The sequence below is a fragment of the Arachis ipaensis genome, chromosome B04 (assembly GCF_000816755.2).
Source record: "Arachis ipaensis cultivar K30076 chromosome B04, Araip1.1, whole genome shotgun sequence".
NCBI lineage: Eukaryota > Viridiplantae > Streptophyta > Magnoliopsida > Fabales > Fabaceae > Arachis > Arachis ipaensis.
In genome coordinates this window covers 8,410,160-8,426,529 of record NC_029788.2, presented here as the reverse complement: position 1 = coordinate 8,426,529, position 16,370 = coordinate 8,410,160, and the positions used below count along the sequence as shown (strand labels likewise).

The 16,370-nt window shown below is 31.9% G+C and overlaps 1 protein-coding gene across 1 annotated transcript; it reads left to right on the top strand.

Annotated features, from left to right (window-relative positions):
* Nucleotides 1,727-2,609, top strand: LOC107635969 (14 kDa proline-rich protein DC2.15-like). Its single transcript, XM_016339516.2, has one exon. The coding sequence runs from the start codon at nt 1,776-1,778 to the stop codon at nt 2,202-2,204; it is 429 nt and encodes a 142-aa protein (XP_016195002.1). The 5' UTR covers nt 1,727-1,775; the 3' UTR covers nt 2,205-2,609.

Here is a 16,370-nt window from a genome sequence, read left to right as displayed (position 1 = left end):
GTTTTTCATACTTATTATTTTTTCTTTTCTTTAACTACAAATCTAAGATTTGAGTTTGTTGGGAAGAGAAATTTTTTCATATAGGAATATCCTTACCTTTTTCGTAAAGCCTTATTATTAGTCTAGTCTAATCGTATTTGAGGTTAAAAAAGGGTAATTTTTACTTAGATTTCAGGTTTTTGGGTGGGGTTTTCTTAAATTTTAGTTAAAAATACATAAATGAGTCGGTATTTAATTAATTAGTTAATTAAGTTTGAATATTTTCAGTTCTACTGCTGTAGATGTACTCATGAATAATCATGAGGGAGGCTATAGGTGGGAATGCATTTTCTTGCATAAAGTTAATGAAAGCACTAATTAATGATTTATTTTAGTGGGAAAAATTATACACTGCGCCTAACATATATATACATATACCAATAAAGTACAAATATCATAAAGTATTTTGAGAATACTTATTAGCTTAATTAGTACTTAGATTTGATTTAAGTGCATACATATGTACATAATTAATGGATGGTTTAATTACTCTATTAGTTCTTATAGTTTCGTGAAATTTTTAATTAGGTCTTTATACTTTTTTTTTAATTGGGTTCTTGTACCAAATTTTTTTTTTCAATTAAGTCCTTTTTAGTAGTAATTAGCTTAATTTTATAGGGACCTAACTAAAAAAAAAAAGAATTGGTACATAGACCTAAATAAAAGGAAAAAAAGTGTAGGGATCCAATTAAAAAAAATTGGTGCAATGACTCAATTAAAAGAAAAAAAAAGTATAGGAACTTAATTGAAAATTTTGCGAAATTATAGGAACCACCGGAGTAATTAAACCTTAATGGATCATTCTAAATATACACTTATATCCAACTTAACGCAAGTTTATCCAAGAATCCAATCCTAACTAAATCTAATAATGGGCATGTATGTCAATTGTAAAGTTGTGATGTGATGATAGGATAATAAACAAGGAACCTTAATTATATAGTATATGTTCAGTTCGGGATAAAAATGAGGTTAATATTTTTATGAATGAATTTCATGTAGTCTTATATATACAATTTTGTTTATAAAATCTTTTACATTATTTTTCATTTCCAAGTAAATAATTCAGCATAAAAATGAAATTTAGAAAATGTGAAAAGATAAAAATGAGACGCAGAAACAACTTTTTGCTCCGCTAGTAGCTCTCCTCTTGTACTATATGTTTTCATCACATAGCACTTGTAAATTCTATCATATATATATGTTTATTAGAATGCTACCTTGCCTATATGTGTATTAGATTACTAGAAATGCTATTTGACCAGTAATATTTAATTTTTTATTAATATTCAGTAAATTTGGTTTCCTCTATTTTCTTTTAAACTTAGTCCATTAAAACAACTTTCAACTATTTCAGAGATGATAAGTAGTGTTTAGTAATTTCAAAATATCGGATCGGAGTACATATATTATTTAAAATGTCTATTTCATTACATTAAAAATTTCAATTAAAGAGTTAATTTCTTACCCATATTAACCAATTTTTTTAATTATTTATTTTACTGTAAATTTTAAATTCTAGATCTTAAATTAAAAAAAATTAAAAAATAATTTTACAATAAAAAATTAGTTAATATAACTAGATTATTGCTATACTTAAAATTGAAAGCCTAGAGTTAGGGTTTAAATAGATGATGAATTAGAAAACAAAGCATGCAGAAATGGTTGGGCTATAAATAGAGTTGCAATGAGGAATCCATCAGAGTAGAAATCAAATAATAATATATAATTAATTAATGGGTTCCAACAAGGCTGCTATGGCATCAACCGCCGCCCTTCTCCTCTCCCTCAACCTCCTCTTTTCCACCATGATGGTTACCTCCCAACAAGAACCACCGCCTCCCATGGCAACTCCTCCACCACCACCACCCTCTACTACTTGTCCCATCGACACCATCAGCTCAAGTAGTTGTCTTAGTGCATTGAACAACACTATGGGGCTTATTGGTAGTGGGGCCCCCACATCAATCATCACGGACTGCTGCAACCTCGTCGGCGACCTCGAAGGCACTCTTGGCTCAAGTCAAGCAGCTCAAATTTGCCTTTGCGCGGCCATTGGAGTACCTGAACTCAACCTAGCTATCCAAGTAGCCGCTGCCCTAGGCGACATCCTCAGTGTCTGCCCCAATAACCCTCTCGTGGGATTCCAATGCACAGCTAATTAAAATGAAAATTCACGTGCAATCAATTTCACGTGAAGTTGATAATTGAGAATTATTAGATAAAAATTTAATTAAATCAGTCAAATCATTTAACAACTCTCAACTATCAACTTCACGTGAAGTTAACTGCACCTGAGATTTCACTTTTTCCTATATGTTTTAGTTTAATTCTAGTAATAATTAATATTATATCATGATGATGTGTTGTCTTCTGCATATATATATAGTCTTGGACGTAGTAATCTCCTAATAATATATCTGCGCATGCATATATATTTATAACTTATCTATAGTATGCCAAAGGAGACTACATATTACCAATAAACGTCCACATCAATTATGATTTATGAAGAATTATATATAATAAAATAATACAGCTTTATATATATATTATGTGCTTTGAATGTGTATGGAGTTGTGTTTGATGGTGTTCCTTTTTTTTTATCCCTATAATAAGTTGTAATCTTTTATATTTTTCTCTCTCTGAAAATTGATTTACAAAGTTTATATTCCTAGACATATAACAACAACCATGCATTTTATTTTATTTTATTCCATTAACAGAAGGGTAAACGCTAAGGCTTTGTTTGGATATAAAAAGAAAAATGGAAGGAAAGAAAATAAGAGGAAAGAAAATGAAATGAAAGAAAATAGAAAGAAAAGTAGAGTTATTTATTGTATATTGTTTGGATTAAGAGAAAATGGATGGAAAAAAAATAGAAAGAAAATTTTCTTTTGTTTGGTTTGAAAGAAAAGTGAGAAGAAAGAAAATTATGTTAGAATAAAATTACATTAATATCCTTACTTATATTATATATAAATTATAATTTATTAATTTTACAAGTAGACTAATTTAATATACAAATAATATTTTTGCTTCAATAATATTCATGCATTCCAAAACTTCTTAGCCTTGTTTTCTCTATTATTCTTTCATATATGATATCGGAATTTATTTGCTCTAATATTTTTGGGCGATTTGGGTCATCTTCTTGTAAATGTTCACACTCCAAATCATTATTCCTGAGCGTAAAAAAAAGTGTATTACAAATTTTACTTTTCTCAAAAATAAGCTCTATAGAGCTAGCTTTTTGGTGCAACAACCTGAGGGTTTTATTGATTATAATGCTGGCCTGGTATGTAAATTGCATAATATTCATTAAAGAGGTTTGGTTTTCAAAATAATATTCATTTTGATGTCTTCCTATTTGCTAGACGTACCAACTCTTTTATTTTATATCTTTTAGCTTATCTAGATGACATTATTCTTACTGGCAATAGTAGTGCAGAAATTGATTTGTTAATTAAACATCTTAATATAATGTATTTCCTTTGAAAGACTTGGACACTTTCAATTATTTTCTTGGTTTGGCTGAACAATGACAGTGTCATGCTGAATCAATAGAATTATGCTATAGAATTGTTAAAGAAATTGGGCATGCTATCCTCCAATCCGATGCCTGCATACACTCATGCATGAACAAACTATTGATACTTTGACAAAACCTTTGTCAGTAAAGATGTTGCAAAAATGCAGAGACAAACTTAGGATGTGCGTAAATTTTAAATGCACATAGTGATTCAATATTAAATAGTCGAAATAAAATATAGTTCACATATAGTTAATTAATTGAATAAATTTTATAGTCGAAATAAAATAAGTTCACATACAGTTAATTAATTAAACAAATTAAAATTATACTGCCCACCTCTAAAACCAGCGTGCTCTGACCTCAGGAGGGACTTTGGTATAGGTCGGCCACACGTTGTCGTATATAGACCTGATGACTTCCGTAATTTCTTGCGTGCAAGTATTATTGTCTGGGGTGAACCTATCGATGAAAAAACTTAAATTAGCAAACACATATAACCTTAACGATTTCAAAATAGATTGCGGATTGAAAGTTTTAAAATAGACGAGTATTCACGCTTGTATGCCATCCTACCAAATCCTCATCCAGATCACGGACAGTGGTGGGAGCATCCTCTTGGGGACACTAGAGGAATCAGCCACTACGATGTCTGTTGCTGATGGATCTATTTGTAGCCTGTAGGGATGTAGTAGTAGGAGGCATGCAATTCAGGTTTAGGACTATGATGAATTGCTGGTTTGCTGGAGCCGCCTGTGACGTCACAGGAGTCAAAGAAGTAGTTGGACTAGAGGGTGATGACTGGGCAGTCCTCAGGAATTCGGTGGAACTCCGCCCTCGGCCACGACCACGTGACCTACTCGATCTAATTCTACTACCTATCATCATGTCTGCAAAATGAATATATTATTACTAACACTAATGGAAACACAATTAATTTCACCAACCCTAAACATATATAATTCTAACTTTTCAATTTCACTCAAAATCTTATAAAAATTTCGACAGAATCTCACCTAAAATTCGAATTTTTTCACCCTTCAAGGGGTCTATCTAAACACAAATATCTATCCACCCACCAAGAAACTTCAATCATTTACTAAACTTTCAGATCATTCTAACAATTTCTCAAAGCATTCTAATTTTACAAAATATTCAAACTTTCAAAACATTCTAACTTTATTCTATTTTATTTTTTGGCCAAAGCATTCTAACTTTGTTAACAATTTTTTAAAATATTCTAACTTTTAAAGCATTCTAATTTTTTAAACCATTCTAACAATCCAAAAGAATTTGAAATGCAAAATTAAGAAAGCATAAAATAACATGATGAAACATCACTACTAATGCATAAGACAAAACACTGCAATTAATCAGCATAAACCAACAATTCCAGCAAAAATATGAATCAGCAAAATAAGTATTAAAATAGTAATTTTTTAATAAAGCAACAGCAACCAGCGAATCATCAAAACAGTTAAGCATTGCTCAAATAAATTTAGCAACAATTTCTAAGTGAAATAAACAATAAAACACATAGTGAATAATTTAGACCAATTCAAATAATCCTAGCAACAAGAATCGACAATCTCAGAAAATAATTCCAAACACATTGAGTAGATATCAGAACCTATCAATCTAACTAAATTATCCTAACCTAACCACCTAAAATCAACTACAATGAAAATTAATCTACCTAAATTAATTACTAAAAATCAACTGACTAAATAAAATTAAGATTAACTAAGCAGAAATTAAACAACGTGAAAAACAGATTCAATCAAAATTCCAAACCACTTAAAATCAACTAAAATAGAAATTAATATACGCACGGTTATACCTAAATTAATTACTAAATATCAACTAACTAAATAAAATTAAGATTAATTAAGCTGAAATTAAACAGAATGAAAAACAGATTCAATGAAAACCTGAAAATTTGGAATGCAACGCAATTAAAAGAGAGAAGAGAGAAGTGGATGGTTCGAGCAGTGGCAGCGGCGGAAATAAAGAAGAGAGAAGGGGGCATTTTGCGCAACTGCGGCGCCCTTTCCAGCGGTGGCAGGGCAGGGCAGTGGCGGCGACAGAGGCAGTGGCCTTTGTAGCAGCGGTAGGGGCTGAGGTTTTAGAGAGAGAGAGAGAGAGAGAGAGAGAATTCAAAATGAAGGGAAAGAAGGTTCGCGATTCGATTTTAGGGCACGATTACTACCGGATTTATCAGCGAATTATCTTACGGTAACATGGTGCGAGTAATCAAAACACATCATTCCTTTAATCGTGTCTACCTTTGAAATAATCCGATGGTAACTACGAGGCTACAATTGGCGTCTACACTACAACATTTTTAGCCTAAGGTAACCCTTATTCGAAATAACATTTAACAAAAGTTGCCTTAGATAGGCAAAAACAACATTTTTTACGAGTTATCTTTGAGTAAGGCAAAGATAACAAAATTTTTAGCCACCCATAAAAAAAGTTGTCTTTGATATTTAAAGCAACATTTATAAAATGTTACAAAATAAAAACTTTAAAACAACATTTATAAATAAAAATACAACATTTTATAAGAGTTGTCAAAAAAATTAAACAAATAACATTTATAAAATGTTGCCTAAAATTATTTATGGTTAAAAATTTTAGAGGAAAACTTTTAATCATATTCTCACCAAATTATTTTTTCAATAAAAAAACTTAAACAAAACAAAACTTTGAAAACTGAAATGCTTCAGTTCCATTTCACACACACACACAAAGAGAAGCCTTTCTCCCCTGCAACAAAACCATCGTACCTTTTCTCCCCTTTCTAACGGCGACAACAGGTCAGCAGCGTTCAATCGCCGATGCATTCCTCTACGTACGGCGACGGCGTGGTGCTATCCTCGACGGACGACGGCGCGGTGTTCTTCAGAAGCCCTAACATAGCCACTGCAACAACTCACAGACCGTTTCTCCAGAAGCCCTAACGGCGACAACAATGTTCAATCGCAGTGCACTCCTCCAAGTACGGTGATGGTGCGGTGCTCTCCACGACGGACGCGGCGCTCAATCACGACAAACCCCTCTCCCTTCTCTTCTCCTTCTCGTTCTTCCTCTGTTCCTCCGTTTCCAGGTATTTGAGAAAATTGATTTTGATGTTCTCTGATGAATTAATTCATTAAAGTTTAGTTAGATTTTAATTTTTAGTTATTAAATTATTTTGCTGGTATATGATTTTGCTGTTCTACATATTATTATTATTGTGTATAAAAGTTTTATATGTATATAAGAGCAAATAAAAATAATAATATAATGTGATATATATAGAGATTATTGAACTCAGAGAATATTTAGGATTAAATTATCGTATCGAGAAGCCGATGAACACATTTGGGGGTTTCGATCTCATTGTTGGTGGCAGCCCTTGCAACCAAGGTTGCGAGAACCGGACCGGTCAATAAAAAGGTGAGATGACTGGTTCACTGGTTTACTGGTTCGATTGGAGTTCAACCGGGGTTCTGTTTACAAACTCAGACAAAGAAGCAACATATAACAATCAACATATAACAATCAACCCAGACAAAGAAGCAACAATCAACATAATCAAATCCCAAAAAACAGCAATTAATTCCCAAAAATGAAAAGTGAAGTAGGGTAGGGATCTGTTTACAAACTTAGACATTCATAAACTCAAGCTAAACAGAAATTAGCAAACTCAGAATCAGAAATCAGAAACCAAATAAAAGTACAAATACAAGCAAAATTAAATTGAAGACTGGCAGCCGCGAAGGAGGAATCCAAGTGACGGTGATGGAAGAGGGGAAGTGAGCTCGGGCTCAGAGGGGATTGAAGATAGGCTTGACGTGTGAGAGAGAACCTGGAGGAAGTGACCTCATCAAGAAACTTAGCAGAAAAAGAGAGAACCTGGAGAAATAAGGGAAGAAGCTCGATTGCTCGAGCGTTCCACAGAGGTGAAAGAAAGGTCCAGGTGAGAGGAGGTGACGGCTGAGCAGTGGAACAGAGGTGACGATGGAGAGACGTTCGCGGTGAGAGTGAGACGAGACGCGACGGCGGGGAGAAGAGCTCCGCAACGGCCGAGCAATGGAACAGAGGTGACGACGGAGAGACGTTCGCGGTGAGAGTGAGACGAGATGCGACGGCGAGGAGAAGAGCTCTGCGACGGCAAGGAGAAGAGCTCTACTGGCATTAACGCTGCCGCTGGTTGTTGCTGCTGAAGTGTTGAAGATTGAATTTGGGGCTTGGCTTCATTGCTTCTGATTTAGGGTTAAATGGGTTAAAATAGGGTTGAGATTGAGAGAGGGGGAATCTGTTTCCTTTATATTTATACCAGTTTTTTGACCGATTTTTTGCCAGTCAATTTTTGAGCATAACCGGACCGGCCTAGTGACCGGTTCCCGATTAATCTGGTTGAACCGGCCGGTCCGGTTCGGTTTTCAGAACAATGCTTGCAACAACCTTGGTGGGAGCAATAGGGTAAGCAGGGATGGATTAGAGGGTAAAGAATCTTCCTTTTTTTTATTACTGCCGTATTCTTGACTTGGTTAAGAATATAATGACCACCAACCAATGAAATATGTCTAAAGAAAGGAAAAAAAAAACTGTGTTTAATGTTTTTGTAAAATCCAAACATTTTGGATGTTATCTAACTTGAAAACAGTTTCCACCCCATTTTTGTTGCCAAAGTAAAGGCAGTTTAAATAAGTTTTCATCTTTTACATTTGTGATTTCACTTTTACTATTTTAAGAAAAAAATATTGAAGATTCTTTGACTTTTTTTTTACCTGTTGGATTGATCTTGTTTATGCCTTATTTCAAACAAACTTTGCTTTTAATGAAGGTCTTGAATCTTGCCATGTTTGAAAGTTTTAATGATATATATGGGAAGACCAAGATCAAGTTTCTAATATCATTAGTACCTAGTTCTGTTCTAGGAACACAGTCAATCGAAACAATGAAAAACTAAAGTGAATGATCTATTGTAAAATCTATTTTCTATTATGCTCTGTTATCCTTATGAATTCAGTTAATTTTTGTGATTATATCAATTTAAGGAAAAAAAAAAAGCTAACAACTCACAACTCATGTTTGATGCAAATTAGTACCATACTAAAATTAGTTTATTTAATATTTTTTTCATTTAAAAATTTAGAATCTTCTACTATATTACTTTTTATTTCTCCTCAACTATATTACTACAGAGGCTTCTGCTAAGGTGATTGATGGAAAGTCAATGGCAAAGTAAATCAGAGCTGAGATAACAGCAGAAGTCTACAGGATAAAGATTATATCGGAGTGACTCCTGGGTTGGAGATAGGAAAGACTCTGCACAACTTATGTGCGTAACAAGGAGGAGGCTTGTGAATCTATGGGAATCATTTCTTTTGAAGCTAATTTGCCTGAGAATTCCACATAACAAGTGTGATCTTTCGGTTCATGGCGTCCTTTACCTTCTGTATGCTTCTAAATCTCTTAAATGCAATTCCATTTTTCTTGAATCCTTGATAAGAGCTTTTTCTGCTATGCTAAGTTATATTTTAGTAGCGACTATTTTCAAGTGCTTAAGAAACTATGTTAAACTTTTTAGACATGAAACTGTGTCTTGTCCGACTTTAATTTAAGTTTGAGCTTATTTGTAAAAGTATTACATAATCAGAAACATATATAATCAAAATTTTAATTAAAATTTAATAATAATAATTTAATTTAATGATAACAAGTAATAATGAGATCCACTTCTTCATCTATTAACCGAAAACAACTTTAACTTTAATTTTTATAATGTATTATGTTTAGAGGCATTTTAAAAAGTTGTTTGAAAGGAGTAAGGTGTTAAATTGATGTTGTTTTAACTTTGTGTCTGACATTGCTACTGATTTTTTATTTTGGTTCTGCATTTTGCATGAGTACTTGACAGGAGTTTCATTTTTTTGTAACAGGTGCCCCTGCCATGACTTCTAGTTTACAGGATTTTTTAAAAAACTCAGGTTAGTGAGGTTCTTAGAATTTATCATGGATTTGTTCTCAAAAATTGAAAAAGGCATTAGAATTTAGATGTATAACTATTGAAAAAGGACAAGAAAAATTCTTAGAATTAGAACTCCTCAAATTTTTATCATCAGAATCAATGTTGCATCAAATGGTACATTGAGTTAAATCGAAAATACCCTAACATTTGTTTGGTTATTTTCTAAATTAAGAAAGCCATCATTAGGTTTATCGTTATCTTCTTTCAAATGTCATTGCAGGTGACACAGCCAATAAAATTGGGACCTATAGCGTTGTCTTGTGTGCCAAGTTTCAGAATGTACCTCTTTATGTGGCTGCACCGCTGACTTTAATTGATCTGTTACTTTCTTCCGGAGAAGAAATCGTCATCGAGGAGAGATCTTTGAAGGAGTTGTTGAACACGCTTGGAGAGCAAGTTGCTGCCTCATGATAAATGTTTTAGAATTTTTGTTCATAATGAGAAAAACATGTACTTTGTTTACTTATATTTATTATTTATTATTTATTTGACTTAGTAAGTAGCAAGTATGTTAATTGGCACTTAGAATTCCTTTCTACATACATGCAATATATATTATTAGTTTATTCTCCCTACATTGATTCAATTAAATTTAAATATTTAAATATTATTAGTGTGTGCTATATATCCTATAAATATAACAAAAGTAAAATATATTGTTTTAGATATAAAAAAAAAAAGAAAACTTAAGAAAAACTCAATAAAGTGTTGTTTTAGGTATTAAAAAAAACTGCAAATAAATTTAGATAAGTGTTGTTTTAGGTTTATAAAAAGGCAACTTAAAAAAAATCTGGACAAGTATTGCTTTATGTATTAGAAAATACAACTCGTAAAAAGGGTTGCTATAAAGTCTTTGTTAAAGTGTTGTGTTTGGATCCTCTAAGGCAACCCTTATGTGGAGTTGTTCTTTTCGTAGAAAAGGCAACGTTTCTTGAAGGTTGCCATAAAAAGGGTTCCTTTTGATACACAAAAGCGTTGTCTTAGACCAAAGGTAACGGCCGTATAGCCAACCCCCAAAAAGTGTTGCATTTTGTCGAAAAGTGTTGCCTTTGATCAAAGGCAACACTTTTCCTTATTATAAGCAACGTTTTTAAAGGGTTGTCTCAACCCAAATTTGTTGTAGTACTATTTGCTTGGTGTTCCCACCAAATATATACTAGCGACTTTATCGTCGGAAAAGGTTATTCGCATGTAACTATTTCGTATGACGAATCTCACAACAAAACTATCGCTAAATTCGACGGTAAATCTGCTGTTATTCTATGACACTAAATCCGACGGTACTCGACATTTTTTTTGTGTGTATTTTTATTTATAAAAATTAAATAGATGATATATTAATGATGAACATGTCATAAAAGTATAGCATATTTTGAAAAAAAAATCATTAATAAAAGAATCAACCAGTTTCACAAAATTAAATATTAAAGATCGAAATGGATAATTTTTTATCAGAAGTAGTCTCGTAGTCTTTTAAAAAATTATTAGTGGTTGAAATGAATATTCACTCTTAATTTTACCAATTGCTGAATATTGAATGAAATACATCGTTCTTTACAATGACCAAGGGCACATCATCGTTCACAAGTGGGTCGTTGCACACTAACGGGAGTGAATTCTTTTTTTTTTTTTTGATTGTCTAGTAAAGTGTGATTTTTAATTATTTAATATCTTAAAAAATTGAGAAGATGCATTTCCCACGCTAACAACTCCATTGTATATACATATGCTGCTATGTTAAAGGTGGTATTTTGATTTTTATAATTCTTGCCTTTAATTTCATATTAATAATCTCTTTATCTTAAACGCTTTCTTAAATAAACTCTTTTGAGTATGGTTTTTGATAAAAAAATTTTGTTATATTAATGTTATCTTAGTATAGTAGGTTTAAATTTTAAAAAAATGAAATTCAATATTACCAGGGATCAGGCAATGGATAAAATTTAAATATTAAATTTGTTTTTCAATTATTACAAACGATTTTGACGCTAATATATAATAAAAAAATATTTTTTTATTATTTACCAACAACAAGGACGTCACTAATAATTAATAAAAATAAAATCATTTTATCGACAATGAGTCGTTGGTAAAAGCGATAAAAAATTACCAACTGGACATAATCGACAAACATTTACCAATGTTTTGGCTGTTGTAATGTTAAGGAAACAAAAAAAAAAAAACAGTCGAAATTTGTCTTATTTAGTATTTATTAATTATTGCAACAATTAATGAATGTTAAATAAGGCAAGTTATTATTATTTTTGGCTGATTTTCTTTCATTATCAAACATTTTCGGTTGGAAAAATAGAGTACCAATGCATGTGGTTGGTAATTACGAATTTTTTGATGTGGCATAGAATTTAAATTTTTTAGTCAATATCAACTAATTTTTCTAAAATTATTTGTTTATTTAAATTTTAAATCATAAATTTTAAATTTAAGATTCTAAATTCTAATTTAATTAATTAAACCATAAATCCTCTATAAAAGAAAATTAAAAATAATTTTATGATAAAAATTTGACTAATGATAATTAATTAAAAGTTTGTTTTTCATACTTAGCTTATTATTTTTTCTTTAATTACAAATCTAAGATTTGAGTCTGTTGGGAAGAGAAAATTTTTCATATAGGGATATCCTTACCTTTTTCGTAAAACCTTATTAGTCTAGTCTAAACGTATTTGAGATTAAAAGAAAAAGGTAATTTTTACTTAGATTTTAGGTTTTTTGGTGGGGTTTCCTTAGATTTTAGTTAACAATACATAAATGATGAGCCGGTATTTAATTAATTAGTTAATTAAGTTTGAATATTTTCAGTTCTACTGCTGTAGATGTACCATGAATCATGAGGGAGGCTATAGATGGGAATGCCTTAATTTCAAATTTTCTGGCATCAAGTTAATGAAAGCACTGATTAATATTGCCAATATTAATAAAATTGAAAATATATTGGTTTCCTAATAATTTTTAGATTATTAAATAAATTATGTTAGGTGTATATTAAAATAAATTAATAGTATTAAATTATTTTATTTATTTTAAATTCTAAGTTCTAAATAATAATAATAACTCCTAACTCTAGGTCATAAAATTATAAAACCTAAAAAAATTAGCTAATATTAACTAACTAAAATAATTTGGTTTCCTCTATTTTCTCTTAAACTTATTCCATTAAAACAACTTTCAATATAGAGATGATAAGTAGTAGTGTTTAGTAATTTCAAAATATCAGAGTATATATGTACATATATTATTTAAAATGTTTATTTCATTATGTAAAAAAATTCAATTAAAGAGTCAATTTTTTACCCATATTAACCATTTTTTTGAATTATTTGTTTTACTGTAAACTTTAAATTTTAAATCTTAAATTAAAAAAATGAGTTAAAAATTAATTTTATAATAAAAAATTAGTTAATAATATATATTGGCCAAAATTAAAAACTAATTTTCTATACTTAAAATTGAAAGCCTAGAGTTAGGGTTTAAATAGATGATGAATTAAAAAAGAAAGCATGCAGAAATGGTTGGGCTATAATTCTATAAATAGAGTTGCAATGAGGAATGGAGCATAGAAGAGAAGAGATCAGAGTAGAAATCAAATAATAATATATAATTAATTAATGGGTTCCAACAAGGCTTTTATGGCATCAACCGCCGCCCTTCTCCTCCTCTCCCTCAACCTCCTCTTTTCCACCATGATGGTTACCTCCCAACAAGAACCACCGCCTCCCATGGCAACTCCTCCACCACCACCACCCTCTTGTCCCGTGAACACCATCAGGTCAAGTGGTTGTCTTGGTGCATTGAACAACACTATAGGGATTGGTGGGCCCTCCCCAAGCAGCGCGTGCTGCTCCGTCCTCGGCGGTCTAGTTGATATAAATGCAGATGCTTGCGTTTGCACCGCCATTAAAACATACCAACTCCCGCTATTACCTAACAATACAGCCTATGTAGACGCGGTGGTCAGGGCCTGTGGCATTCAAACTACCCCGGGATTCCAATGCCAACCTAATTAATTAATTATGAGAAATTAAGCAAAACATGGATATAATAATGTGCATGCTGTCTATATATGTATGCATATTTCCTATGTTTTACTTTAATTCTAGTAATTAATTAATATTATATCATCATGTATCGTCTTCTGCATATATATATAATCTTGGACGTAGTAATCTCCTAATATATATGCTCATGCATATATATTTATAACTTATCTATAGTATGCCAAAGGAGACTACATATTACCAATAAACGTCCACATCAATTATGATTTATGAAGAATTATATATAATAAAATAAAAAAGCTTTTGTATGGAGTTGTGTTTGATGGTGTTCCTTTTTTTATCCCTATAATAAGTTGTAATCTTTTATATTTTTCTCTCTGACGAAATTGATTGACATAGTTTATATACCTATACATATAACAACAACCATGCATTTTATTTTATTTTATTTTTCATTAACAAAAGGGTAAACGCTAAAAGACACTAATTAAATATACATCAACTATTTTAAAGGGAGGGAGTAGTGTGTAAAGCTTGGCTAAGTAACTTCTATTTTAGGCAAGCTTTAGTTAGTTAGTATGGCAGTATATATGTAAGTTTAGCTGATAGGTTCAGTTGGTATATACTGTACTTCAATAACGATAAGGTTATGTATAAAACAAAATTAGCTAAAATTAATTATTAGTATAAAATTTATGTTAAAATATAAAATAAAATATTAAAAATAAATTAATTTATGATGATTAATTTTGGTATATAAATATTATTTTGCTTCAATAATATTCCAAAACTCCTTATCCTTGCTCTCTCTCTATTTCAATAATAAATTAAACATCTTAACAATGTATTTCCTTTGAAAGACTTGGGCACGTTCTTGATTATTTTATTACAAACTATAATATGATATGCGAGTCTATGTTATTAAATCACCCACGTATAAATGTCACGATTTGGATTATTATTCTTAAGCATGAAAAGAATATATTATAAATTTTTCATCTTTTAAGAATAATGTCTTTAAATTTAATTTGATGTGGTTCTGGAACGGCAGCACAATCCAATGACAAATTGGCCGACTTTTGAACTAGCATTCCTACATTATTGCTGACCAGAGTTTTAATCAATATTATCATTTACCAGATATTGCAGCAAACAATATTTCAAACCGAAAAATTGATTTAGAAGAAGCAATATTTAAATTCAAATATCAATCACAATAATTTAGTAATAACAGGACATAAATTTAAAAGTTTTAATTCCAGATTTTTCAACTATAGCAGATCCAACACTTCCAAAAGCAAACAATTATAATGCAGTTCCAAAAAATATGAACAAGAACAATGAGGAAGTTACAAATAAACCTAGAATGTAATCTTAAAAATTTATTTTATGCTTAAATTTTATTCTAGTAAAATATATCAAATTCAAATACTTAAGTACGCTAGTAAAAATTACTTTCTCTTTTGATGGTACGAAAGTGCTATGCGTATCCATATCGAGACCAATCTTTAGTATGTGTGACCCCATAGGTTTAATACTAAGTAGATAGTAAATTAGTCATACTAAATTTACTAATCAAGGTTAGCATTTAGCAACACTTCTTAACGACTCGATAGTATAAAGTAATATATTTTTACCAAGAATCCGAGAAAATCAAAGTATAATTCCTTCTATCTTTCCAGTTCTTGCTTAACCCTTAGAGTATGGTTAATTTGTCAAATTTTAACTTGTTACCATTATTATAATAAACTGTGAATGATCTAAAAAACTCATTTTTTTCATTCATTCAATCCTCTTGGCCAAGATTTTATTCATTTCAGCCATTATAATTGTTCCAGACCCGATCTCCAGGTCCTTCCTCATAATGGTCACTGAACCCGACAATCCCAAGATTGGGCCATCCTCACGGCCCAAAAATGGATCAATAACTTCCAATATCCTAACCCAACATTCAAATTCAAATACCTCCCTTATCTTAGCCAGAAAAGATAAAATGATGGCGGCCCAACTAGCCCTATAATCTGTAACCAACATTCGAAATCAAATACCTCCCTTATCTTAGCCAGATAAGATAAGAAAACTACCACTAGCTATATAAAGGGAGCCAACGGTCCCCTCAGGTACTCGCTCATTCCTCACACCTTATACCTCTTAGATCCATTCTGACTTGAGCGTTGGAGTGTCTTTGCAAGTACCCACCCCCATTGCTCCAGTCAGATAATCCGGCGTCCATCTCGACTCGCAAGTCCCTGATCCACCTCACAACCCGTACCAGAGACTTCTTGTATATTGATTCCGTCTGTGGAGACTGCAATGTCGTAGCGGCAAGCCGAATAACCCCGAAGAGCAACCCCAAAGCCACCACCATAACTTACACACACGAAGCCTAACTCGCGAACATCAGGAGACGATCCCTCCCACTCCTGGGAAGATAACAAACTTTGTACATCGCCAACCAACCCCGCCCCAACAACAACCAAAAGAAGACAACTGTCCACCCCCTAGAACCTAGGCCCCTGATGGCTTGAGAAAAAAGGCAATCCAAATAATCTAAGAACTGTGCCTCCGGGTGCAGGACCTCGAAGGTCAGGTTACGGCCAAGGAACAGTATCATGTAGAACACGGAAGCCATGCGACTTCCAGAACCCGATCTCACCGTGAAACCAGAAACAACAGGTCACCCGAACAGCGACACAGTAAGAGATACGACCACAACATTTTCTGGGACTCGGAACACCAACATGAAGAAGATGACCCACGG

Coding starts and splice junctions, on each gene's coding strand:
- LOC107635969 (XM_016339516.2), top strand. CDS start 1,776: ATGGGTTCCAACAAGGCTGCTATGGCATCAACCGCCGCCCTTCTCCTC.